This window comes from Trachemys scripta, chromosome 17 (genome assembly GCF_013100865.1).
Source record: "Trachemys scripta elegans isolate TJP31775 chromosome 17, CAS_Tse_1.0, whole genome shotgun sequence".
Classification (NCBI taxonomy): Eukaryota; Metazoa; Chordata; order Testudines; family Emydidae; genus Trachemys; species Trachemys scripta.
In genome coordinates, this window is record NC_048314.1 from 23,898,463 (window position 1) to 23,925,018 (window position 26,556).

Sequence of the window (26,556 nt, forward strand, 5' to 3'; positions counted from 1 at the left end):
CATCTGAAACTCTTTCAATGGAAACTCCCACCTTGAAGACGGAGTAGAAACAGGTGATGGCTGGTTGCTCTCAGAAACGCCATTCCCAGGAGAACTATGGTCACTGTCTCCATTGTTACTCCAAGAGATGTTTGCCTCCCCCTCAAATTCTTGTCCAGACATAATTCTTTCAATCTCCTCCTCTGATATCTTTTGGGTAAAAATTATTACATTTAGTGATAAAATTATTCCAGCCAAGTACATAACTAAGCAAGACTGAGTTGCACATACCACTGGAGCTACATGTACTGCTACTTTAGCATGGAAAAATTACTAAAACCTAGAATTTTTTGAGAGGGGTCTTTTATATGGATGGAACATTCAAATATACTTCCATGCTTTTTTTATTGTTTTTCTACTTTTTACTAATGAGAGATTTGCTTTTTAAATAAGGATTACAGAATTATCTGACTGCCCACAGTCATAACAGTACAAGCCAAGTGAAGTCAATGTGGTTCTACTTAGGGGAGGAAGATGGTATAAATGAGGCCAGAATGAGAGCTTAAGGCAGAAAGAGAAAGAAAAAGCTACTGACCTTATAGTAACTGGAGTTCTTTGAGATGTGTGGTCCCTATCTGTATTCCACGGAGTATGCATGTGCTCCACGTGCCAGGAACTGGAGAATTTAGAAAGCAGCATCCATTGGTTCATACATGTGCCCCGGCTCACCTCATGCCTCTGACAGAGGAGATAAAGTGCAGGGTAGACCAACCACCTCTCCAGACCAACCACCTTTTTCTTCTCCACTGCAAATCAGAGACGATCCAAAGCAGAGGGGAAGGAGGGCAGGTAGTGGAATAGAGATAGGGACCACACATCTCGAAGAAGCTCCAGTTACTGTAAGGTCAGTAACTCTCTTTTCTTCAAGTGCTGGTCCCTATGTGCATTCCATTGTGGGTGATTGACAAGCAGTACTCAAATAGGAGAAGAGTGCTAGGTCATAGATGGCAGAGCCAAATGAAGGACTGCTGTTCCAAAAGATGCAATCAGCAAAGGAGTTCTGCACCAAGAGACAATGTCAAGCAAATGTGTGGACTGAGCTCCATGAAGCTGCTTTCCAAATATTAAATAGAGGCACCTCTTGAAGTGACACCATAGATGTGGCTTGTGCTCTTACCCCATGAGGGGAAGATTAAACACCTGATAGAGCAAAATACAGCCAGAGATCCATTTTGAGATTCTTTGAGAGGATACAGCCTGACCCCTGATCCTTTCTGCTATGGGATTTCTTGATTGTTTCCCTGCTCTGCATGTAAAAAGCTAAGGCTCGCTGAATGTGAAGGGAATGCTGTCTTTCTTCTGAGGATGCGTGAGATTTTAAGACTACCACACGTAAGTAGATACACTGGTTCAGGTGAAATGCAGAGACTACTCTGGGAATGAATTTAGGGTGTAGACATAATGAAACTCTGTTCTTATGAAATACAGAATAAGGAGGACCTGCCATCAATACCCCAAGCTCATCAACCCTCCTGGCTGAGGTGATCGCTATGAGGAATGCCACCTTCATGAATAGGACAGACACGGGGCAAGAAGCTAATAGTTCGAAAAGAGGCTTAGTTTAGAGAACAAGGTTCAAGCCCATTTTGAGCAGTAGGCCTTTTTTTCTTAAATAGACAGAAAGGTTCTGATTGACTAGCAGATTCTGGAAAGGCCTAGAGGGTGTGCAAAGATCAAGTAGCCCCGTGAAGGCGGATGGTATACACGGATTGCTGACAAGCAGACCCATAACGAATTGACAGGCAAACCTGCTGTCTTCAAGGAAAAAATATAGTCCAGAATGAATGGAATATCTGTGGCTTCTGGAGAAATAGGCCTGATGCGCCCAGATAAACGCTTCCCCTTGACTAGGTAACATTTTCTAGTGGAATCCTTTCCTTCTAGTGGAAAAGACATTCTGCACAGCTTCAGAACATGATTGCTCTAAGGACGATGCCCAGACAAAAACGAGGCTCTGAGATGAAGCAGCCATTGGCTGGAATGCCTGATATCGCCGTGCCCCTGAGTCAGGAGACTAGAAAGTGTAGGAATGTGATCGGTGCCCAAAATGACATGGGTAGGAACCAAAACCATCTGAGCCAGTTGAGGGCAATGAGATTAACTCATGCCCTTTCATGCCAAACCTTGTGCAAAACTCGAGGCAAAGGAGTGGTGGTGGAGGGAAGGCATGGTTCAGATCATCTGACTAAGGAAGGAGTAGAGTGTTGCCCTGTGAGTAGCAACCCAGGGCTCCGCTAGAACAGTATATGTTGCACTTTAGTTTGTTGGGGAGGAACAGGTCCCTGGTGGGATCCCCTTTAGAGCCAAAAAGATTGTTTACCACAGAGCCATGAAGCTCCCACTTGTGACCAACTGCAAGTTGTCGCTGAGAGAGTCCACTAGCACATTCTGGTTTCCTGGAAGGTAGACACTGACAGGGTAATCTGATTGTCAATGCACCAGTTCCACAGAGTGACCACTTCTGCACATGGCAGGGGGGAGGGAGCAGGTGAAGCTTGCTCCTTTTTGTTGATGTAAAAGCCGGTTGTGATGTTGTCTGACACTGAGCGCATGGTGACCTTGAACAAATGGGGGAAAGGTTTTGCAAGCCCTTCGAACTGCTTGTAGCTCTAGAACATTGATGTGCATCCGGACTCTCGAGCTGTCCAGATGCCTTGTTCTGTATGGTGTCCACGTGGACTCTCCAACCCAACAGGGATGCATTGATGATGACTGTCCTGTCTGGTGCAGAGGCTACTGCTGATTGAAGAACGGTCCTGGCAACCATTTTGCTTTCCTCTAGGAGAGCCTGGAAATGAGCTCTGTCAATGGAGTCTGAGTTTTGACTAGTTCAGGAAGTCATACTTAGCCAACAGTGCTTGGGAGCTGGCTATTCTGAACTGGAAGCTAGGAGAAGAAAATACTTTCCCCTTCCCAATAAGCTGAGATGCTTGCCCTGTTTATCAATCAGGGTAGATTGAGGGTGTTACTGCCTAGAACTCTCTACAGCCATTTGGACCCCCCAAAATTAGGAGTAGAATGAAAGAACAGAAATTCCATCACCTTGGCTGGGACAGAGTACCATTTCTCTGCCCTCTTGGGCATGGAGGTGCAGGACACTGGGGTTTGCCAGACCCCCCCTAGCTAGCTCCAGGATAGTTTTATTAACGAGGAGCACTATTCTACTGGAGCCAGAGGACTGAAGGGTGCTTGTGTTGAGGCTCCTGAACCTCCTCAAGAGGAATCTGCAGCTCCCGTGCAATTTTACAAAGGAGTTTCTGGAAATGCTTAGAGTCATTGGAGGAGGCTGGAGACATTGAAGTCACTACCTCATTTGGCGATGAAGACGGCAATCTCATCTGATCTTGTAGAACTGCTGGATCCAGTGGGTACTTCTCTTCCTCAGTAGAATCTGGGGGCAGCTCCAGATGTCCCCTAAAAGGGGAGGGAAGGGGTGACTCTCCAGGAAACCAGACTGACTCTGTGAGATGGTACTGGTCCCATGGCCCCCAGCATGGCCAAAAGGATGGGTCAAATGGGGGTTGTGGTTGTCCCTAATGCATCAATGGCATGATGAGGCAGAGGTTGGTCCCAAGCTGTTCCAGGAAGGTGTTTTGGAGGAGGACGACAATGATTCATCTCCCCATGAGGAAAAAATGACTAATTCCAACACATTTGCCATTGGAAGGAAATCACAGCCCAAAGATGGACAGGGATACAAACTCCTTCAAAAGGCCGGCTCCCCTGGTGGAGTCATAACCTCTCTCTTAAGAGAGGGAACCAAAGGAGTGGGAGATTCAGGGTCTGGGAGAGCGAAGATGTCGTCAGAAGCAGCATAGGTCTCGTCTCTTACCAAGGAGAGAAGAGTCCTGTTTGCCTGAACCACCAGAGCCACAGTAGAGACAGCATGCCAAAGCCATTAAAGTCAGATGGAACCCTGTATGACCAATGCTCTCGGTCTTCATTGGTGCCGGGGGAAACTCAGGGCTTGTGCTCGGGAAATACTGGTACACCTGATCATGATGTGATGTCAATGAAGCTCTAGACTTGTGGGCTGCCTTATCATGCCTCAGACTTAGTATGTACTACGTTCTCTTGGGCTGAGTTAGTGCTCAGTTTAGGGAGGGCCACATACGACTTCTTTGAAGTGGATTTGGAGGAAGACTTAGCCTCCTGCTTATGAGAATGCACCCTGCTCTCCCAACAAGACCCCACTGAGGGATCTGTGGGGGTAGACTCCTTTGCTCCTGATTTAGACCTCATGGACGTAGGCATGCTGCTTGCTGAGTCAAGCCAATATACGGGGAGAGGGAGGAGTCCCCCAGCCACAGTCTGATAGTGGCCTCATGGGCTTTCCATTAGGTGCTTCCTAAGGGGAAGTTCCACCCTTTCAGGATATGGCTGGAGAACAAACAACAGATACTGCACCCTTGCTGCAATGTGGGCTTCCACGAGGCAGTACAAGCAGCATTGTTGGTCATCACTGACAGAGGAGGATCACAGGCAGGAAGCAGAAATTTTGAAGCCCATAGTCCTGGGCACAGTCCAGTACCCAAAGAAGGTCTGGGGAAGGGGTGGTGCTCCCCAGGTCAGAGAGACTGGCTAACTATAAAACACTAAAATGGAGAGATAAAAACTTCAAAACCCTCGAATACTAAAACTATTTAGAGATATCTAAATATACTTTCACAGCTAAAGAAAAAAGCTGAAGCATCAGAAACAGGAGATTCCAGCCCGGATCAGGCCGTGGTGAGAAGGAACCGGAGAGGCAGTCAATCTGCCCTACCTTTATCTCCTCAGTTGGAGGCGCAAGGTAATCCAGGGTGCATGTGCGGAACAATGGACACTGCTTTCAAAATTCTTCAGCTTCAGGCATACCCACTGCATACACACAGTGAAATGCTCATCGGACTAGCACTTGAAGAGCAATTACTAGACCTGGACCGTTTTGCTCCCTTACAGCCCACAGCATTTCCCTACAGACACATGCAGTTAAATCAGAGAGGTGATGGGCTCAGGCAGTGAAATTTGGAATTAATGTTCCAGATGCAGCAGAAGCAGCAGCTGGGCTGGGATCAGTATTATTCAGATATTTCTCTCTCCTTTTTTTCGTATGCAGCCCGTATTTCCTTTCCTTCACGTCCACTCCAGGTTTGTGCTGAAGGGAGTAGAGATTTTCATAGATGCACAGCCATGGACAATGTCATGTCAGGCTCTATCTGTTTTATTAAAATAAATAGTATTTTTAAGATTGCCCTTTTCCAGCCTGCAGCAAGAAAAGCTATCATTCCTCACTTGGTCAGCAGAAGCTATTGTGCCAAATTACCTAGCATTTTATAAGACATCTCCAGACATGCTGCCCCATCAATCAAGACGACATTTATTGGGTGCCCCACTTGCAACAACTTAAGAAATTGTGGTATGGACACTGCAAGATTTACTGGGAGCTTTGCAGGGATTGAAGTGTTTGTCCTGACTTACAAAGGACAGAAGGTTTCCTATAGTCTGATGAAGTAGTTTAGAGATTACATGAATAAAATGACAGCCAGCTGATAACCTATAACCCACTGGGGCTGTGTCTTGGCTCTCTACGGCCAGGCAAGATCTGGGCTTTCTTGACAAATCTGCTACCTAAATGGAATGCATCCTTAATGACACGGGGCTGGCTGGAAGATTGTCCCCAAATTAATTCAGGCCTAAATCTTGGGCCTTGTTGCTGCCATGGCATAGAGCCTTGAGATACTAAGTAACCTCCCTGGGTTCTGCAGTGCAGAAGCCAACACGGATCCGAAAGAGAAATATCCAGCACATTCAAGGCAGTCCTAAACGCCTACACAGCCACCCAACTCCACCCCCTCCTGGGGTGCGTTGTTCATGACTCTGCCTCATGCGGCAGTTAGGAGCAGCGGAAATGATGTCCAGAGAAGCTCTGAGCACATGCAGCCTCCCTGCAGGATAGCGACATTTTCCCCCCCTTCGAAGACAGTGACTGGTTCACCTTCCCCATTTACAGAAGTAGCATGATGGTGTCTGTGTACAAATGTGCTCTGGTGTCACGTGATTAAAGGCTAATAAACAGTACAGAAGCTGAATAGCACTGCATTAGGGAAAGTGAAAATACGCTTACCTGAACAGGTCCAATACTTTTGTTCCTGCCTCCTGGCATGCCATCTTCTCTGATTGCTGAAAGGAAAGAGCAAAACGCTGGTTAGGAACACCACTATTCTTTCACTTTCTGGAGTACTATTACACAGAGAACACCTGGCCTGCGGGAAATTGCCTGCTGTCTACAGAGACACTGAATCGGAGTTTTATTTTGTTAAATAAGGCAGCTTATGTATATTTCCCCCAGGGGGAAGGGAGAGGCCGTGTAGTATGCACTGAGATTCCCACTTGCAATGGGAATCATCAAAATACTTACTTGGCTGATGGGGCAATCAGAGATTTAAGTAATATTTATATAGACATTGCAGAGCCTTGCGTGAAAGGTGACGTAGAAATGCAAAGTACCAGATCATCACCAACTGCCTGAAAACTCAAGAGATGATAAAGGGAAAGCACAAGCACCCCACTGTACCACTAACGAGAACTGTGCACAAAACCAATAGCAAACACCTCTTTGGATTAAACCAGGAGCCTGTCAGAGTGTTAACTGATTCCCTCTAGTGATGAGGCTGCAGACAGCACAAAAGAAAAGACGCTATTGCACAGGGTAAGGTCTCCTCGAGACACCATAGAGCATGGAAAGGATACACTTTACATACAAGTTACCTGTATGTGAAGCAGTGACTTGAAATCCTGGCTGTTTGACTAGTTAAGCAGTTTTGTTCCGAAAGGAGGAAGCCCTTTGGAAGGCTTCTAAATAGTGAGGTGGCATTTCTTAAAGGCTCAAACCATTTATAGAAAGTCTCAACTGTATTCAATTTAGAGCTAGTTCCACCTCTATTTGGCGTTTTCTCTATTCTCCCACAACCCCACTTTCTTCTATTACCAGGGAAATCTTGCACGGGAAAAAGACCATTGTGCCCAAGGATTTCAACTGCTCCTGCTGCTTATTCTTCCAGATGAAACCCCTCTTAACTTTGTGAAATTGTGATCCAATAACCCCTTAATGCTGGCAAGGAGGTTCCAGGAATGCCCTGATTCTGGTAGGTACATTCTGGTTTACCACAGAATGTCACGTGGGGTCTTTAGTGAAAGCCTGGGACATGCTGGTCATTAGTATCACACTGAAATGTACGTACTGACATAGTATGGAGTTACATATATAGACAGAAAAGAGGCTCCTAGAGCCCATACAAAGGTCTGAGTCTCCAGCAGAGGCGAAAAACAGACAAGAGGTGTTTATTCACCTGTCGCTCTGTTAGCATGCGAATTAAGCACTGCAAGCTAACACTCATTTACCTACAAAGTCAATGGAGAGATGTGAAATCAACAGGGAAGCAGCGCACAGGGAAAAAGCCAGGGGTGGTTATCCTGTCTCTGAGGACAGACAGTGAACATTGGGGAATACAAGTAGAAGACAAAAAGGGGCATCCCCATATCCTGCATGTAGGAAGCAAATGGAGAGTGTGTTTACATTCTTGAAAATGAAATCTCAGCCAGTCTTGATTGAAACACTACGAGGCACTTTGGGGGTGAGAAACGTTTTTAGCTAGGAGGTTAGACTGTTAGTTAACTTTAATCTCTAGAAAGCATGCTATGATTTTGTTTTATATGTAACCACCATTTGTTTCCACTATTCATACTTACTATCACTTGAATCTTGACTTTTTGATAATAAACATTCTTGTTTTCACTATAAACACATCTCAGTGCTGAGATCAAGGTGCTTATCCTGAGTCAACTCATACAAGCTGGTGCGTACACCATGGGCATAGTTTGGGGAGATGGGAGGGGCATTGTCCCCCAAACTGCAAGCTTCAAGCAGGCGTGACATTTACCCACACATGAGCAGCCCTGTTGGCCTGACTGGTGCTGCCCCCCCAAATACAGAAGTCAAACTACACCTATGGTGCACTGTACACTGTTCTTTGGGGCAGCAGATCTGGAATTTCTGTGAGTGTTCAGTGGATAAGTCGCTGACCATTACAGGGAAATGCTTCAAAGGGACTCAAGGACTGGGGTGCACATATTGTAAGGCAAAGTAAGAGCTGGCATAGCCCAGAGGAGTGTGCTTGAGTGACTAACAGGTGGCTCTGTAAAGGAGCGGACAGCCAGTTAAGCATAAGCAAGATTCCCTCAGGCTGGAGGGAGGGGGGGTAAACAAGATGACTCTTAGTCCTGAGTATCCTGAGAATCGTCACATAGGTCACAATCCCTTTCCTGGCCACCCACCGTAGACACAGGTGGATGTGGAAGACAACTCATCCCAGCTACAAAGCAGCCTCTTGCTGCTGTGGGGTGCCCTCACTCTCCCTCTGCAGGGGCTGATGAATGACTCACGCAGCCGTGCACACTAAGGGGGCAGGAGTAAAAAAAGAAAAAAAAAAAAAAAAAAGGACAAACTTCAGCCCCAGTACGAATAATCCCAGTGAAGCCTAGTGATGAGTCACTGTTTCAACAGAAGTTCTCCAACATTTTCATTCTTCAGAGCACTTTGTAGGTGCGATGCCTTCAAGGTACGTCTACCTTGCAGCTCAGAGCGCGCCTCGCAGCCAGGGCCGAGAGACTCTCACTTGCGGGGCTTGAGCGAGCGACCTAAGAACAAGAGTGCGGAAGTTGAAGCTCGGGATCCAGCTTGAGCTGTCAAGCCTACCTGACTCCCAAGGCTGGACAGGCCAACCTGCAGCCTGAACCACAAGGCAAGGGAGAAGCCACCACAGCCAAAGCTGTGCAGAGAAAACGGCATCACCTCTGGTCTGGCAGTCTGCGGACTGGCATGCAGGTAAGGAGGCAGCAGCAGCATTCTTCATTAGCCTCAGGAGAGAGAAGATTCCATCCACAGCCCCATAAAACCAGGCAGAGTTAATGAAATACAGGGTGCCTGAAGGATGCCTGGGAGCTAGCATCACACACATGGGGTCTGTGTTTTGCAGCATGCTGTGTCACTCCAGCACTGCCCACCTTCCTGCTGAACTGGTTTGACAAGCTGCCAGCCACCCTTCAAAATAGGTATGTGGAACCAGAAGAGCAACTACCTCCTACAACCTCCTCTACTCTTGAGCCTACTCTGTCTACCTGCAGTTGAATTGTAATGCTTACCCTGAACACTCGGTCACTAAACTGGATTTTCTCTTCCTTTTGTTTGCTTATCTGGTTTTCATAGCAAAGGTGTAATCCAGATGAGGGCTCTAGCTGATGCCACCACCCTACTTGGTATTCCTTTAGGACACTGGTGATTTTTTCTCCAGCACTTGAAGTTTGGGTATAACACCATTATATATATTTTTTTCTGCCAGGCCAGCACTGTGTGGTCACCATGTTCAGAGAAGATGCCCAGGAGTCTGTTGTACTTTAAGCAGAGAAAATCTTAAACTGAGTTCTTCATTCAAATTTTGTCTGCTTCATCTTGTACGCACTCTGTGGTCTTGTTCAGCCTTCTTTTACAGTTTTTAAGAAGCACTAAAATTCAAACATTAAGTCATCTCTACGATTACAGGACTACTCCCAGGCTGCAGATCTGGAAATGGGTATCCATGCTTGTATCAGCCCACAGCAAGAGAATTGTGGAGCTGTGCACACTGACAGAGTGCTGCAGACATTTCTGCTGGTGCAGAACCCGACTGCCAGATTTACACGATCTGAACATATTTCATTCGTTTTCAAACCTTTGCATTTGTTCTTGGTTTAAACAAGAGACATTTTAACTTAGAAGAGCTGCTAAATCAAGCCCTTGTGATACTTTGTACTTACCAATACTACTTTATTCAGAGATCTGCAGAGATGCTGCACATCTGGTAGCAGCAGTCCTTTTTGCTGGTCGGCACCCCGATATTGGACTTCCCCTTTCCTTGCGCAATAGTAATTACAAGGTGCTTTGCCTGCCTCAAGGTGTTTTTTTTTTTTAATCATGGTTGGAAACGTCATTTATTTAGTATGTTTTTAAGTGGGATTTTTAACAGAGATTGCTGTTACTCCGGGTGAAGTGCTCCCAGTTCTGTAACTAGCCTATGCCTGTAGAAGTGATGTTTGGTGATGGTTCACATGTTGGGAACTGTTCTGTTAACCTGTGTAACATTTCTTTCATGACTTACATGCTAGAAAATACACGGTGCTAAAGCAGGCTGCTCTCCAAGCATTCCTGCACTCCCTGCCTTGGTTACAAGGCACTGTCAAAGGCTCTTGAGGAGAGAAATGACAAGTTGCAAGCTGAACACATAAGAACGGCCGTACTGGGTCAGACCAAAGGTCCATCCAGCCCAGTATCCTGTCTACCGACAGTGGCCAATGCCAGGTGCCCCAGAAGGAGCAAACTTAACAGGTAATGATCAAGTGAATGCCGAGGGGCCTGCCGACCCTACAAAAATATACAGTTAAACATGGTTGTGAAATATATTTGTGGTCCAATCATACTATAACTTCTTTTCTGGCCAGTGAGGACAGAAAACCCCCACAATGGAATGATGCTTTAACCTGGGTTTCTACAGGGGTAAAAGGATGAGCAACTTTCCTGTCCACCCAACAGCCATATTATAACACAGCTGAGCTGCAGTTAGCTATGAACATGGTGATTTGATAAGTTACACAGGCCTGGTTTGAAATACCCTCCCCCCACCCCCCAAGTTTAATTAATTTATTTTTTTGAACACACAACTGAAAAGCCATCCAGCCTGGAGTGTCGTAAACAGCTATAAATAATGTTGTTACCAGTCACCCTCTTTTTACCATTCTAAGAGAACATCTGGTTTTCATCTGCAGAAAAAGCCCTGACTATTTGACTTTGCTCTTCAATGAGATTAATTAATGGAGTTTCCCAGGAGAAGGAAGGAAAGAAAGGAAAACTAGTCTGTATTTCAATGTGGTATGCCTGAGCAGTGGCCAGGAGATGTCGCTGTTTCCTTCTGAATGAACAGCAGCTAAAGCCTTCAAATATTGAGACTTACCATTTAGAATAAAACCCTGAAGGACATCGATCAGTACCTTTGTGCAGATCACAAATGAAGGCAACTACGCCCACATAATGCCACAACAGGAAAACCTTCTGTCTGTATAAATAACAACTCTGCCCATAATCTAATGAGTGGAAAAAGTATCTAAATAGAAGGGCCTATTACAAGGATGACAGTTATAAGGCCAGGCAGGGGAGGTGGGGGTGGAAATGAGAAAATCCAATAATTAAACTGGAGAAAGGGGAAAAAAATCATCAAGGGAATAGAATAAGTACATGCAACAAACACAAAAAGCCACATGGGCCATGATCAAAGTGCTTCAAATTCTAACTCTCTCGGAAGACCTTTCTACAGGTCATACTTTGTAAAGATTGTTTTTAGATGCTTTCTGAACCAGAAAAAACACACATGAATTCTTGTAATAAAAATATTTTCAACTATAGAATCCTTGGAACATAAATGATAAGTTTACATTAGATAATTTATAACATAGGCAAACGCTCCCAGTCTTTGTAACCTCCAGTGCATAATATGGGACACTCAACAGCCCAGTCACACCTTGGGTGTCTCCCTATATACAAAGGCAGATAAAAGGATTCCTGGAATTTACTGGAACCCACTGAAAACTGGGACTCCATCGCCTATTGCAGGGCCGAGACTTGGAATGAAGTGAGTCCAGGGAAAGGGGAGCTAAGAGGAAAGAGGCCTGCATCACTTCACAGTAATCCCCCATCGGCCGCTCAAGGAGCAATGGAGGTTTAAACTTTTGAGGGTTGATATTTAAACAGAAGATTACTGTATAGTTTTGATGATGTCTTTGACAACTGTTAGGGGAAGGTGGTGCATTTCTGGTGTGGCAAGGGCCTCTCACTGATAGACTCAGCATTATAACATCTATGAGAAGGTAGGAGGCAAAGCACACCAACCAGGAGAGTAAACTGACCATTTCTCCAACCCTGGGGAGTTTTGATCATCCAGAACATAAAATTCTCCAAGTTTAAATTTAGCCAGGACTAACCTTTGTTCCTACTGAGCAAAATGCCCTGGGATCTTTTATGAGCACAAATGGTTAGGGCATAATTTTTTTCATCTCATCTCAAACACCATTTACTGTAATAGGGGTTTCACTATAAAACAGTATTTGTGGAACTCTGGGTTTAGTGACTGTATAACATTCTGTATGAACATCTAAGAATGAATTTGGTGAGTGGCTTTCACATTAGTGATAACAAAGTCTTAGGAGAATTACTAGCTGGGTTTAAAAGAAACGACATTTCTGCTTCTGAATCCAGGAAGCAGCCTTTCCCACAATGACTACTCACTTGCCTTCTGAGGCCTAATACCCTCTATGCATATCAAAGGAGCAAGCCTGAACAATCACTATATTACAGCTTCACCCAGTTCTACTCAATTTCCTGTTTGTTGTTGCAAAGTTAAAAAAAATCTGCTTTTAAAATTTAGGAGGCCACATTCCCAAGATTTAAATGGTCAAAATGCTGATGTGTCAGTGAACACCAACATTGCATACCGAAATCAAACTAGGAAGGTTAGTTTTTAAAAATCAGTTCTTTATTCCTGGGAAGAGTAAAAACAATCCTTTTCAAGTTAAAACAGGGATTTGATGGGCTAATTAACCACATCAAAACTTCTTTACAAGAGCACTTTTCTATTTAAATTAAAAGCCAGCATCATATGTGCCCTAGATTACAAAAACCCTGCATGGCCCAGTCAACCACACACCAGTCACCCCCTGATCAAAATGACAACCATAGTATCTGATGCTGCATGGCATTTTAGAACAGTTGCTTCTATCAGTGTTCAGCTTAAAGGAAATACAGTATAACAAAGATTTACTTCAGGCCTTTTCATAGACAATGTCTAAAGTGAATATTCCATTATAAAACTGTTGCCCATAACTCCTCTCCCTCCACTGACTGTCAGTTTTTGGACTGACATTTCTGTGACCATTCCATGATTATTTTAATAGCTATATGATGCAAATGCAGTAAAAGCTACCACACGAGCTAAAACAAATGGATTTTCTCCTCAGTAGTAGAGGGGCAATCACATCAGACTAAATAAGAAGCTAATGCGACAGGTTTTCAAACTGATCAGCGTGGTTCCACACTTTATCTACACGAGGAGATTATAGACAGAGCTCCCCAAATTGAAAGTGCAGAGCTCCTACTCTGCATCACCCTTCCTGGTGAAACTGTACCTGGCAGAAAAGAGGCAAACTATTCATGAACTATTACGACACAAGAGCCACCTCATGAAGAAAGTTTTAAGTGTAAAAGGGCAAATTCTTAGGGGGACGATTAAGGAAAGGTCTAACTGTGGCGTGTGATTACAACGTCAGGCACTCCTGATGGCCGTGAAATCTTTTACTGTCCCTAACTTTCAAGGCCTTTCTGTAGTCTCTAGGGATTTTTTTAACTGGCTATTTAAAGCTGTTTCAAGGAGGAGTAATCCAGCAAATGGTAACTATAGTAAAAGTCCCTTCCCCTGCCCTTTCCAAAAACATTTGTCCTTGCTAGAACGCCATGTTTGGTTACGTTTTAAAATCAATCTTAGCAAAAGTCACTTTTCTAATTCTAGTAATGGAGGCACAAACACTGGTTTCCTTAGCATGGCATAAACGAGCTGGCACGTATTTCAAAAGTGAAAGATAACATGCAAGGAGGGTGCTGCACTGTTACCCTCATTGAGTAGCTGATCATGGTGAACAATTTTAAATTCCCATTTTTAAAATGGTGTCAGCTCTCAATTCCCTCCCTCCTCCCCCATTGTAACTCAACAGTATTTTGACAGAACTGTTTTGGAGCAAGCCCACACAGGTCTTGTCTACACTAGCCTCTCTTCCCTAAAGTTTAAGGCAGGAGATGAGTACTGTATTCCCACAGAAAGCAAAAAAGACATTTAAGCAGAGCCCTGCAAATCCGCAGATATCCGCAGATCATTTTTGTGGATAGTAGATCGGATGCAGATACAGCTGCAAAGGACTCTACTCACCGGCGGCGCCTGGCCTGCAGTGTCCAGCTCGGGCAGCCGGGGGTGCATAGCGTGCTCAGGGCCAGCAGCCAGTGGCACCCGCTCGCTGCGCCGCTTCCTGTCCAGCACCTCGGGCCCCGCCAGCGTCCCCACCATAACATGGCCCAGCAGCACTGGCTGCGCTCCCAGTCCTGGGTCCGGCCTGCCAGCTCCTGGACAGCAGGGCCCGCCCCTGGCCATGGGGATTGGAGTGGGCAGGGCTCCTGCTCCCCACCCCTCCGCCCCACTGTGATGCAACATAGAGCGCTGCCGCCGTGTGCCATCACTCGTGAGCCCCCAGGAGCAGCATGCGATGCAACGTCCCTTCCCTCTGCCCCCACCATGCCTTCTCCTCGAGATCCTGCCCCTTACCCCCAGTCTCCACCCTTGCGCTGCCTCTTCCCCCGGCTCCCCACTCGCTCCCTCGCCCTACCCCCAGCCCTTGGGAGATGGCTTGCTGCTGTGGATGCAGATACAGGTAAAAGACAGCTAGCAGACTGAGGGTCGGATCGCAGGCTGACCCTGGAGGGTGCGGATCCTGCGCAGGGCTCTACATTTAAGTAGGGAGGAAATTCACTGCCTGAGCTGGATTAACCCTCTCTACCCGTAGAACACAAAAGCATGCCTATATTTGCCTTTGCTGTTAATAGGCAATCACAAGTTTCTCACCCTTTGAGTGGTCAAATAAGATAATATTCTCTCAAAAATTTACCTCTAAAATGAGAAGGTTTGAAAACTTTCACCCCAGAAGATTCGGGGAACATTATAAACCCCTGAAAACTGGGAGTTAAAATGAAAGTGCCTCCTCAATCAGACACCAGTGTGTAGTGTCACTAGCAATGATAAAATGATACATCAGTGTCAAAGCAGGTCTGTTGAGTGGTTTGACAGGTACTGTTCACATCCAGCACAGATTCCCAGAGCACGGCAAACACTGTTGGTAAATTGAACCAATACTGACTTTTGCACCAAACCAAAATAATGAGTGAAGGGGACATCCAGTCCCCTATGGGAGCACAGAGAGATATTCTTGTTAGTTTTTAACTGTTTAAAGAAACCCTCAAAACATAACATTTTGGTTATCGAAAACTCAAACAAAAGAAGAAATCTTTCTACCCTCTAACAGAAAGGTGGCTTCTGTCACACAGAGAAACTGGCTGCAATGTTCTGCCCTGTGTGTGCACACTAAACAATGAAAGAAGCTTAATTCTCTTTACCTTTCCTATTCATCCCCATCTGGAGGCACTTGAGCAGCCTGCAATACTGGCATCTGTTTCGCTGTTTGCGTGACATGACACAGTTCTTGTCTCGACTGCATCTGTAAACCCGCTTGTTGCAAATGCTCCTTTTGAAAAACCCTTTGCAGCCTTCACAGGAGATGATACCATAGTGCAGACCTGTAGCTCTGTCTCCACAGATAAGGCAGGTTCGCTGATCAACCCGGTCATCTGGAAGAAAAACAACAACACTTTGTAGTCAGAAAATGGCATGCCTGAAAAAATAAATGATCTGAAACCTTCCTTATTCAGTGAGATATGCGTGCCTCCACCCTCACCCCCCATGCCTACAACAATGAAAATCAGATCACCATACACCCACAGAGCAGAGCCTTGTGACTCTCCTGGCCTACAGACACACCGCATACTCCTGACAGCACGAAGGCAGCCCTTAGCACCAGTGAGATGCTACAGACTATGGCTGAAATGTGCATGGGAAAGACATCCCAGCTCAATCTCAGAAATGGCCTAATTTCAAATTAAATATTTAAGAAGATTTTAGCAGAAGTGTGTTGATACTGAAGACCTTTAACAAGAAAGGATGAGCATCTAATGGTTTGAAATCCAAGCAACAGATTGTCCTTGGGTAGCCGCAGCATTATTCTGTAACATTATCGCCCCTAAGAAAGGTGTGGCAAGATTAGATCTATAAAACATGGTGTCTCCTGTAAGGAACTGACAGTCTTCCACTGCAGACTTAAGCATCACACAAGGATCTGAGAGGGGAGTGCCAAACCTGCTTCTTGAAAAAAAATCAAATCAAACAAAAAACAAACAAAACCACACTACAAGCGAGAAATAGGACAAAGACACACTACCTGCTCTTTTGCACTCCCCCTTCCATATACCACTTACAGACACTCGGTTATTTCCCCTAACCCTGCCATCTGCTACCCACTAATAAATAAGTGACTTAAAAAGTGGCCAAGAGATTGCATCACATTTACATCATCAGAATCCAGCACCATGATAATACCATAGCAGAGAGAGATGCTGGCCTCTTTCTCAAGTAACGCAAAGGAAGGAGTTGAAATGAGTAGTGAAGGTTTCTTAACTGTACTAATATTATCTCCACCCAGAGCACAATAATCCAAGAGCTAGGCTTCTCATCAGTTTCAGTTTCCAAGGGGCAACAGAATAACGGATTACGAGAAGTGATTCATTACCAGCTAATACTGGGGTTTCTCCTTCCACTCCCAGGCCTGAAATCTTCAGTAACATGTTAAATCTCGACTTTCCAGGAATCCCATTTGCAACCATAATAAACAAATAAAGCATTTCATTTCAATTTCAATTTTAGATTATTTCAGGGGAGATCAAGACCAAGAATTCTAATATGATCTGGTGGTGAGAAGGAGGAAGTAGTACAGAGCAAAGTCTAAGATTCCTTAAAATACCCCCCACAGAAGTGCCCCATTCGCCCAGTAAGTTAATTTAACAAAAAAATTATACAAATGTAAGGGGAAGGCTGGCACCTTACTGAAACTTAGTGTGTTTTTTGGTTGGCCCTCTCCCAGTACCAAAAGAAAGGGGAAGGGCCAATGAGCTATCAAGACCCTGAGTCTGACAGTCCCCAGGGCCAATGGGGAAAGGCCAACACTCAGGCCAGCAGCCTGACTGACAAGGCAGGCAGGCCAGTGAGGGAGCCTGGAGCTGCCTGGCCAGAAGGGCTGAGCTAAGGGGAGAGCAGAGCCAGCGCGAACCAGAGGAACAGTCCAGGGAGCTGAGCTGGAGGCTGAGAAACAGCAGTGCTGAAGCGCAGTGGAGCTGGAGCAGTCCAGAGCCAGATGCAGTGAGCAGCTGGGAAGCACAAGGGGGACCCTGGCAGAGGGCCGGCCCAGTGCCGGGAGGAGCTGCCAGCCAAGAGGTCTTGCAGGCCGGACCTGGAGAGGGATCATAACTAGGGCCCTACCAAATTCACGGTCCATTTTGGTCAATTTCATGGTCATAGGATTTTTAAAATTCTAAATTTCATGATTTCAGCTATTTAAATCTGAAATGTCAGTGTTATAATTGTAGGGGTCCTGACCCAAAGAGGAGTGGGGGGGGGGGTCGCAAGGTTATTGTAGGGGGGTCGTGGTACTGCTACCCTTACTTCTGTGCTGCTGCTGGCAGTGGCGCTGCCTTCAGAGCTGGGCAGCTAGAGAGCAGCGGCTGCTGGTTGGGAGTCCAGCTCTTAGCAGAGCCGGTGCCAGCAGCGGCGGCACAGCAGTAAGGACGGCCTGGTATGGTATTGCCACCGCCACCCTTACTTCTGTGCTGCCGCCTGCAGAGCTGGGCCCGTCACTCTCCGGCTGCCCAGCACTGAAGGCTGGAGCACAGCAGTAAGGACGTCATGGTATGGTATTGCCACCTTTACTTCTGCGCTGCTGCTGATGGGTGCTACCTTCAGAGCTGGGCACCCGGCCAACAGCCACTGCTCTTCAGCTACCCAGCTCTGAAGTCAGTGCAGAAGTAAGGGTATCAATACCGCGACACTCCTAAAATAACTTTTTGATGACCCCTGCAACTCCCTTTTGGGTCAGGACCCCCAAATTGAGAAATGCTGGTCTCCCCCCATGAAATCTGTATTGTATAGGGAAAAGCACACAAAAGACCAGGTTTCACGGGGGGAGACCAGATTTCAGTCTGTGATGTGGTTTTCATGGCCGTGAATTTGGTAGGGCCTTAATCATAACCCCAACGGAGGAGCTGATGCTGGGGGGAAGGGCCCTGCCACTTAGAGCCTGAGGATGTTTGACCTGCAGGGTCCCTGCAGCCAGAGCCGACCCTTGGGTACGGTGAATTGGGGCGACCGCCCCGGGCCCCACGCGTTCGGGGGGGCCCTGCGGGCGGGGAGGGCAGGGGAGGGGAGGTGGGAAGGGGAGTGGGGTAGGGAGACAAACGGCATGCAAGGTGGGCGGGGGGGGCAAGAAGGAGCCCACCTACCAGAACCTCCCACTCCCCCAGCAGATCCCACTGATCAGCGCCTCCCCCTCCCTCCCAGCCCCTACCGCCTGCTGTGGATCAGCTGTTACGCGGCATCAGGAAGTGCTGGGGGCAAGGAGTCAGGGTCAAGCTCGCTTGGAGGAGGTGGAGGAACTGGGCAGGGAAGAGGCGAGGTGGTGTGGGGCTTTGGGGGGAGGGAGGGAGGGCGGGGCCTGGGTGGAGCCAAGGGGAGCACCCCCTGGCAGTTAGGTCCCGAGTTTCTAATGTCTCGGGCCCCGCACCACCCTAGGGACGGTCCTGCCTGCAGCACTGTGAGGAACAGACACTGAACTTCCCCTATGCTCCAGACAGGTCTGGTTTTGGTTTCCCCATGCCCACAGAGTGGGATTACTGGTTTTCTTTAACCTTACCCTTTTTTCCTTATTTTTTCAATTGATTGCTGTTTAATAAATTGTATTGCCTTTGAACTACACCTCTACCCCAATATAATGCTGTCCTCAGGAGCCAAAAAAGTTTTACCGCGTTATAGGTGAAACCTCGTTATACAAACTTGCTTTGATCCACTGGAGTGCGCAGCCCTGCCCCCCCAGAGCACTGCTTTACTGCGTTATATACGAATTTGTGTTATATCAGGTCGCATTATATCGGGGTAGAGGTGTATATGCAATGATCAGTGGGTCAGGGAAGCGTCTAGAGTGGAGAGAGTACCCTGGACTGAGGACATCCGAGCCCCTGTTCTAAGTGACCACAACAAGATTAGGTGTCGAGCCCCCCAGGAATCCTGGGCCCAGCCTTGTCGGGTTTACAAGGACACTGCCACACAGGAGAGTGGAAGGGGAGTCCTCAAGGTCAGGCAGACCTCTGGGTAAAGAGAGTGGGAATGGGGACTCAGACCCTTCCACTAGCCAATTCCACCAGGCTAATGTATAAGCCAGGAAAGTTCCCCACAATAGTGGGACAATTCCCCCGCTTACACGAGGGCTTGTAAAATAAATTGCAGTTTGGATTCTGGAAAGTGATTATTTTACATTGCAATAACTGTCCTCCTTTATAATACCCTAATCATGTCACAAAAATGTAATTTTTCTTTATTCCACACTCAACATTACTGCAGAATTTAAACCACCATACTTCAGTGTCAAAATGAGAGACTTCATGGCTTCCCGTGATCCCATTTCATGTGTTTCTTTTAACTGTAGTTAATAAAGAACAGAGTTGAGATCAAAGGCTTGAGTGACACATTTCCTTACTAATGTGGTCCATGGATATTGTATTACCTCCAAGATCCATATTTTATTTCCAATTTTATCTTTGTTTAAATGAAAACTTTCTGCTCAATATCGGATATTAACAGTAAATGTGTGCCACATATTAGGAAAATGCCAATAACTGTCCAAAGCTTGGAGGAAAACACAAGTTTATAACAGATTAATTCTGACAATGATGGATTTCAGATTCTCATGCAGACTCAAGGCACGACACTGGGGAGCATTAGCACATCAATTGAAATACTATGCTGTGTCTTTTACTTCTCCTACAGATTGCTCCTCCTCTGAGGTACTGTGCTAGTAGCACTACGAGGGCAGCAGCACTACCCTTAGTTCAACAGTAGTGTAAGAGGAGAGGACAGCACTCGGAAAAGCGATACAGCACAGACTGAGTGCAAACGGCAGCACTACTGTGCACAGGGCAACCAGTGTATGCAGAACCATGCCTGGGGTGGGGTGGGTAGCTTGGTAAGCATGACAGGCTTGCTTCAGTGCTCAGGTTTCCATATGGCAGAAATAAATCAGTGTGACTGAGTTGGAGGTGGCTGGCAGAAGCCAAATTGGACTTCCACATGGAAAGCTTTGCTCTAAGTCAACTGACATGATCAGAGAGCGAAAGCAGAGAAAATTTGGCCAACAGATACACATTGATCTCTCTGCTATATAAACACGAATGGTTATAGCTTGTGTTTTGTTCAGGCAGGTATGAGACACCAGAAAGATGGGGTTGTCTCTCTGTTTTACCCCAGGAGTATCAGCAAAAGCTTTGCTGTGCAACTGACACACAAGAATCCAAATGAACATTATACAAATGATGATAAGGATAAGACAAAGAAAAAAATCCAGTCAATTCCCTTTACAAATCTTAATGAGAGCCTTTTGGATGAAAAAAATGTAAATTGTACTACTCCCAGCAATAGGAGCTGTCATATTAAATTTGGTGTCTTAAGACGGTAATATTCCCACTGAGACAGAATAGGGCTGATGCATGGCTCAGGAAGGATCGCAGTGGGCATGTAGTAATTTTCATAGACAGAGATGTCAAACTGAAAGGAAAATAAAGTAAATGATGGCTAAAGCAACTGACTTTGTTAACCTAGATGTATTCTCATTATCTCGTATCTACACAGTTAGACCTAAATCTTGCTTCACATTAGAAGTCGGTTGTACTTAAAATAATTCCATCAACTTGTATGTAAAGCCTTTTTCTGCAGAAGGTCCCTACCAGGGCCAAATATGCTTTAACTCTTGTCATCCCGTGCAAATCATGTACACAACAGATTTTTAACCATACAATTTTTTCTTGTTATACACAAACTGAATTTAAAAAACAGATGTTATTCAAGTATGTTCAGAGAGGAAGTACAGAGTTGAACTGGAGTATGTTTAAACTGTTACCGTTTTCAAATTATAATTTAATCACACCAACCTTCAGTTTGAGCAAGTGTAAAATATTCAGAGCAAATCTTTTTCCCCACTGAATTAGAGAAATATAGTCTCCTGTAAGTAGGAGCCTTTTCACATAAAAAGTCCCCATCTCTTCAATTGTGTTGCTAAGGCCCTGAAATTAAAGACTCAAATGGGGGTGGCTCAACTGGAATTGAAAACAGGTGCAAGTGAAATTTGTTTTCTAAATAGTGTTTACAGTGAATAAAGGAATAGGATTTGCCATTTCATTGTACAGAACAGCAAACAAGCATGTTTTGTGACCACACCTCCAGTTCAGGAAGGGCAGCTCCAAGAATGAAAGGTAACAGGGGACACATTTTAAAATGTTTCCCACCAGGAACATACTGTAACTCAGCCTGGGTTTAGTTTCGTCTTGATAATCAGCTTAGCACTGTGCACAGGAGACCAGGCATCGGAGCTCACTTATACACAGATTCTATCAGCATCCAAAGCAATCGCCCGTTATATTTTTGATCCTCAGAAGGTGGATACTGCCAGTTCTTCCTGAGCCAAATGTTGATCACTAAGGAACAGAGGCCACACACACATGCATTTCATTCTGTTTTTGTTTTTACAAAAAGTCCCAGCAGTGTCTATTCATTCTCTTGCTGCTGCTTCGTTCCAATAAATTATCTTAGTCCCAAAGTCTTTCTGCTTTCCTTTAAGTGTTTACATATTACAAGAGGATCTTTGCCTGTAAACCCCCTCACTTAATTTTAATTAGTGAATGGAAAAACAAATGTAAGATGGATGTTTGTCCTGCCTTTTGAACTACTTACATTTCTGGGTGTCCAACTGAGACTGTTTGATGGCCCCTTTGCTGAAATCATGGGAGAAAAGTGTGGTCAATGAGTATTAAACATTGCTGAACTCTAACCACTGCTCCCACAGTCTAACCCCATAACTGCTGAAGCCGTATTTGTCACAGCCAGTCCTGAGTATGCTACCGGGGGAGGGGGGGAATCATTTGCAATCTATCCCAATTTGGGTCCTGTAAATCCCTCATTAATCCAGCTTCCAGCTGTTGTAATTCAGCATCTCCAGTAGGCACAGAATTCAGCAGCTGGGCTTTTCAGCACACACTTGGGAGTGCAACTGGCTCAGGTTAGTTTATGAGTTTGATCTTTGCAAGATTCCATCCTCTCTCATTTCATTGGCATTAGCTCACTCCTCTCCTTCCATCTTCCAATGGCCTTTGTGTGTTCCACATGTACTGACTATATCCCATGCTCCTCAGCTGGGGAATTGGATTCTTTTTATTTAGAATATACAGCGCTACGATATCAGGGTCAGATCTGAAGGATCAAGTTAAAAGCTGCTTGTTTGATTTGGCTTCTATTCCACCATAGATCCCAAGGCCAGAAGGGACCACTGTGATCATCTAGTCTGACTTCCAGAATAACACAGGTCGGAGACCTGCCCCAAATCATTCCCATGGGAGATCTTTTAGAAAAACATCTCATCTTGATTTTAAAATCGTCAGTGATGGAGAATCCACCATTACTCTGGGTAAATTGTTACAATGGTTAATTACGTTCACTGTTAAAGATTTATGACTTATTTCCTGTCTGAATTTGTCTAGCTTCAGATTCCAGACATTGGATTGAGTTAGACCTTTCTCTGTTAGATTGAAGAGCCCATTACTATATATTTGTTCACCCTGTAGGCACTTACAGACTAATCAAGTCACCCCTTGACACCTTTTGAAGTGTTACTAATAGAATAACTAATAGTTAATGTGTACAGTGGGATTGAGATCCAGCACATGGTATTCAGAGTAATTTCCACCTGGAGAATACCTAGAAATTGGGAGTATTTCGGGAGGGACTGGGGCCCTCAACTCCAACTGGTGAGATAGCGGAGAGGGGGCTGGCGGCTTGGGCATTTGTGGACAAATAGGAGTCTGCCACACTGAAAAGGTTAGACCAATGGCCATAAACTATTAGCAGAGATAGTAGTGATGCCTACAGTTAAGATTGCCTAAAACTCTATTATAAGCCAGTTCTCAGTTGCTTATTCATTTAACCAAACGAACTGTTCGGACTGAAATTTTCCATGCTTGACCCCTGCCTTAAGCTGATTTTCTTTTTATTTCAACCAAAATGGCTCAGCTGTTTCCGAGTACAATGCTAGTGAAAAATAAGTTGTTCTGCCAGAGCTCTAGTTTTTCCAACAGTTTCTTTGAAGAGCTCTATCTCCCCCAGGGTTTGAAAGAGGAACTTTAAATTTGTTAGGAGGATAGTCCTTGAGTCAGAGAAATGTCTTTTGTCCTCCCCATGAAAATCCACCCCAATTTTGACCAAGATATAAGCCTCTGAAAGCTGTGATTTGCAGATGCTCAGTAGATTTTGTTAGACTCTCTGCCAACGCCTGTGAACATTCCATTCACTAGGATGACCATATTTTCCCAACGGGAAAATGGGACACCAAATGGGTCAACCCAAGACCCCCTGCGCTCCTGTGCGGGGCCAAAGTCCTCACTGCCTCCCGCTTGTGCCGGCCTGAGGTCTCCCCACCCCTGCCAGTGCGGGCCAGCCAGAGTCCCCACTCTCTCACCTGCGCACAGGGTCAGCCCTAGCCCTCCTGCCCTAGGCTGGCCCGAGGTCCCCCCCTCTCCCTCCAGCATGCAGGGCCAGTCCGAGACCCCCTGCCATCCTCCCAGAGACCCCCTCCCCTCAGTGGCCTCCCACACCACATGCAGGGCTGGTTCTAGCCCCCCTGCCACACTCTCGTACCTGGGGCTGGCAGGCCTGAGTTGCTCTCCCTAGCCTTCCCTCCAGTGCAGCGGCTCGCCCCCACCCTTCCCCAATAGGGATCACATCCAACTCATAGGCGTGCGCAGCCCATTTCATTAGGGTGTGCACCCAGGGAGCCCCGTCCTAGACCCGCCCCCATCCACTCCCTCCTACTTCCCGCTCCCTGACTTTCCCCCTCAGAACCCCCAACCCCCCCTGCTCCTTGTCCCCTGACTACCCCCCTAGCACCTTACCCCCTACCTGTCCCCTGACTGCCCCGACCCTTATCCATACCCCCACCCCCAGACAGACCCCTGGGACTCCCACGCCTATCCACCCCCTGACAGGACCCCCAGAACTCCCAACCCATACAAACCCCCCGCTCCCTACCTGCCCGCCCCAACCCCTCTCCACACCCCTGCCTCCTGACAGCCCCCCCAGAACTCCCGACTCATCCAACCCCCCCTGCTCCCTGACTGCCCCCTCCAGAGACCCCCCCCACACCCGTTACTAAATATTGGTAAACGTCGATTTCACTATACAGAGACAAACTAAGGAAAAATATTTCTATTGACAATAACTGAAATTTACACGTGGGCAATTGACTGGATTTTTTTCTTTGTGTCTTAACCTTATCATTTGTATAATGTTCATTTGGATTCTTGTGTGTCAGTTGCACAGCAAAGCTTTTGCTGAAATTTACACGTGGGCAAGGTAAGAAAAATACTGCTTCAGAATTTAAGAGTTTGATTTAAGAATATTTACTTTGTCAACATCACATGTCAAAATATCCAATTTCTGCTTTAACTTTTTGAATCTCAACATCTACTGTTATTAAATAGTTATTGTTTGATGCCCTCCCTTAATTCTTCAAGTATGAAAATTTAAATAAATAAAAAAAAATCAATATTATCCATTGAAATTATAAAAAAATAGCCTATTTATGATATAGTCTTCATTAAAGTGATCAAATTGTTCTACGAGATAGACCGTGAGTGAGGCAGAGGAACTCAGGTGCAGAAGGACTTTCTCTTCTCTTTAAAAACACTGGACTTGGACCTAGGTCCAGAGTTCCATTCCTGGCTCTGCCACATATTTCCTAGATAACGGTGGGGAAGATCATATTGCATATGCACAAAGGTGCTAATCAAGGTTGCAGGAGCAAACTTATTTCTGGCATTTCTCAACTCCAATGCATGACTTTGCAACCTTAACATTCTTTTAATGTATTTTTTTTAACTGTCATATATACGTACTGATTTAAAATCAGATTAAGGTATTGAGCAGTATTTATTTATATTGTGGTAGCACCTAAGAGCCCTAGTCATGAACTAGGACCCCACTGGACTAGGTGCTGTACAAAAACAGAACAAAGAGGCAGGGCCTGCCCCAAAGAGCTTCAGTTTAAGTAGAGATAGTTAACAGTGGTGGGAACCAGGATCCTAGGGCAGCCAAGGTGTTACTGTTTTTCTCAGGAGGGGAAGGGGAAACAGAATGGCCTTGGTGCCACCTTCCCCTCTCCCCCAGTCAAGTTGGAAGGTGAAGCCAGGGAGCAGAGGCTACTGCCCCCTTCCTCTGAGAGAAGACAGCAAGCCGGGAAATGGAGTAACCTTAGGGCTGTTGCTCCTTTAAGTTGTGTCGGGGGGGGGGGGGACGGGGGGGAGAAGAGAGAACAGAAGCAAAGTGGCCTAGGTAGCAAGATTCTATTTCAGCAGGACCAGAGGCGCCCAGGAGCCATTACTGCTTTCAAGATGGGATCAGAGCAGCTGGAGCCGTAAGGTAGGGGGAGCCAGCATGACCCAGCAAGTGGGTGAATATGAGTGCATGTGCTGGTGGGCTCATGCAGGTGGTTGGCTAAGACAGTGGATGAGGATGGATGGCAGAAAGTGAGTGGGGGATAAACTAAAAGTGGGGGAAGGGTGAGAAGTGGAGCAGAGAAGGGAGAATAAAGGAGAGAGAAAATATAGGGAAAGAGGCAGAACAAAAGGGCGGGGAAGAAAGGCTGTAAAGGGATGAAGAGAACAGGAGGAGGAGGACAGGAGGGAATGGCGTGCACTCCAAACAATGCAGAGAAACAATCCAGCACGATGCATGCTAAGAAAGGAAGCATAGCCAAGGCAAGAAGGGCAGAGAAGACAACAAATGGGAGAGGACTTTGTAAATGCGGAACTGTACTTTATTTATCTGCCAACGAGCCACACAGAAACGTCAATGCCTTGAAATTACCAAGATGTGGTTTTGGGGCCATGGTAATCACAGAGATTTTTCTTCTGTGCTAATGGTTTTGGTCCTTGGACGAGTTGTTACTGAACAAGTTTTTCAAGCCCTGCCTAAGGGCTGGTCTACACTAGGGGGGGATCGATCCAAGATACGCAGCTTCAGCTACACGAATGGCGTAGCTGAAATCGAAGTATCTTGGATCGAATTATCTGGGGTCCACAGGGCGCGGGATCAACGGCCGCGGCTCCCCCGTTGACTGCGCTACTGCCGCTCGCTCTGGTGGAGTTCCGGAGTCAACGGTGAGCGCGTTCGGGGATCGATATATCGCGTCTTAACAAGATGCGATATATCGATCCCGGATAAATCGATTGCTACTCACCAATACGGCGGGTAGTGAAGACATACCTTAAGGCAGACAGAGGAAGTACACCAACCACCCTTCTTCATGGGATCCTGACTCCACATCCCCCGCTTCTTCTGGCCCCAGGCACCAGGCGATGGATCAGGACTGATCCCTGGTCACCAAGACCACAGTATTATACTGTAAGGCAGTACCTCAAGAGACCACCTACCTAACTTT

General features: G+C 46.1%; 1 protein-coding gene across 2 annotated transcripts in view; it reads right to left on the minus strand.

Annotated features, from left to right (window-relative positions):
• Positions 1 to 26,556, minus strand: part of NR6A1 (nuclear receptor subfamily 6 group A member 1) — a 184,795-nt gene that overhangs the window by 20,190 nt on the left and 138,049 nt on the right. For both annotated transcript variants that reach the window (XM_034793848.1, XM_034793849.1), the window contains exons 4-6: positions 15,317 to 15,547; positions 6,146 to 6,201; positions 32 to 189 (exon numbers count right to left, since the gene is read on the minus strand). In XM_034793848.1, the coding sequence (XP_034649739.1) occupies positions 32 to 189; positions 6,146 to 6,201; positions 15,317 to 15,547 (445 nt within the window). The remainder of the gene's footprint in view (positions 1 to 31; positions 190 to 6,145; positions 6,202 to 15,316; positions 15,548 to 26,556) is intronic.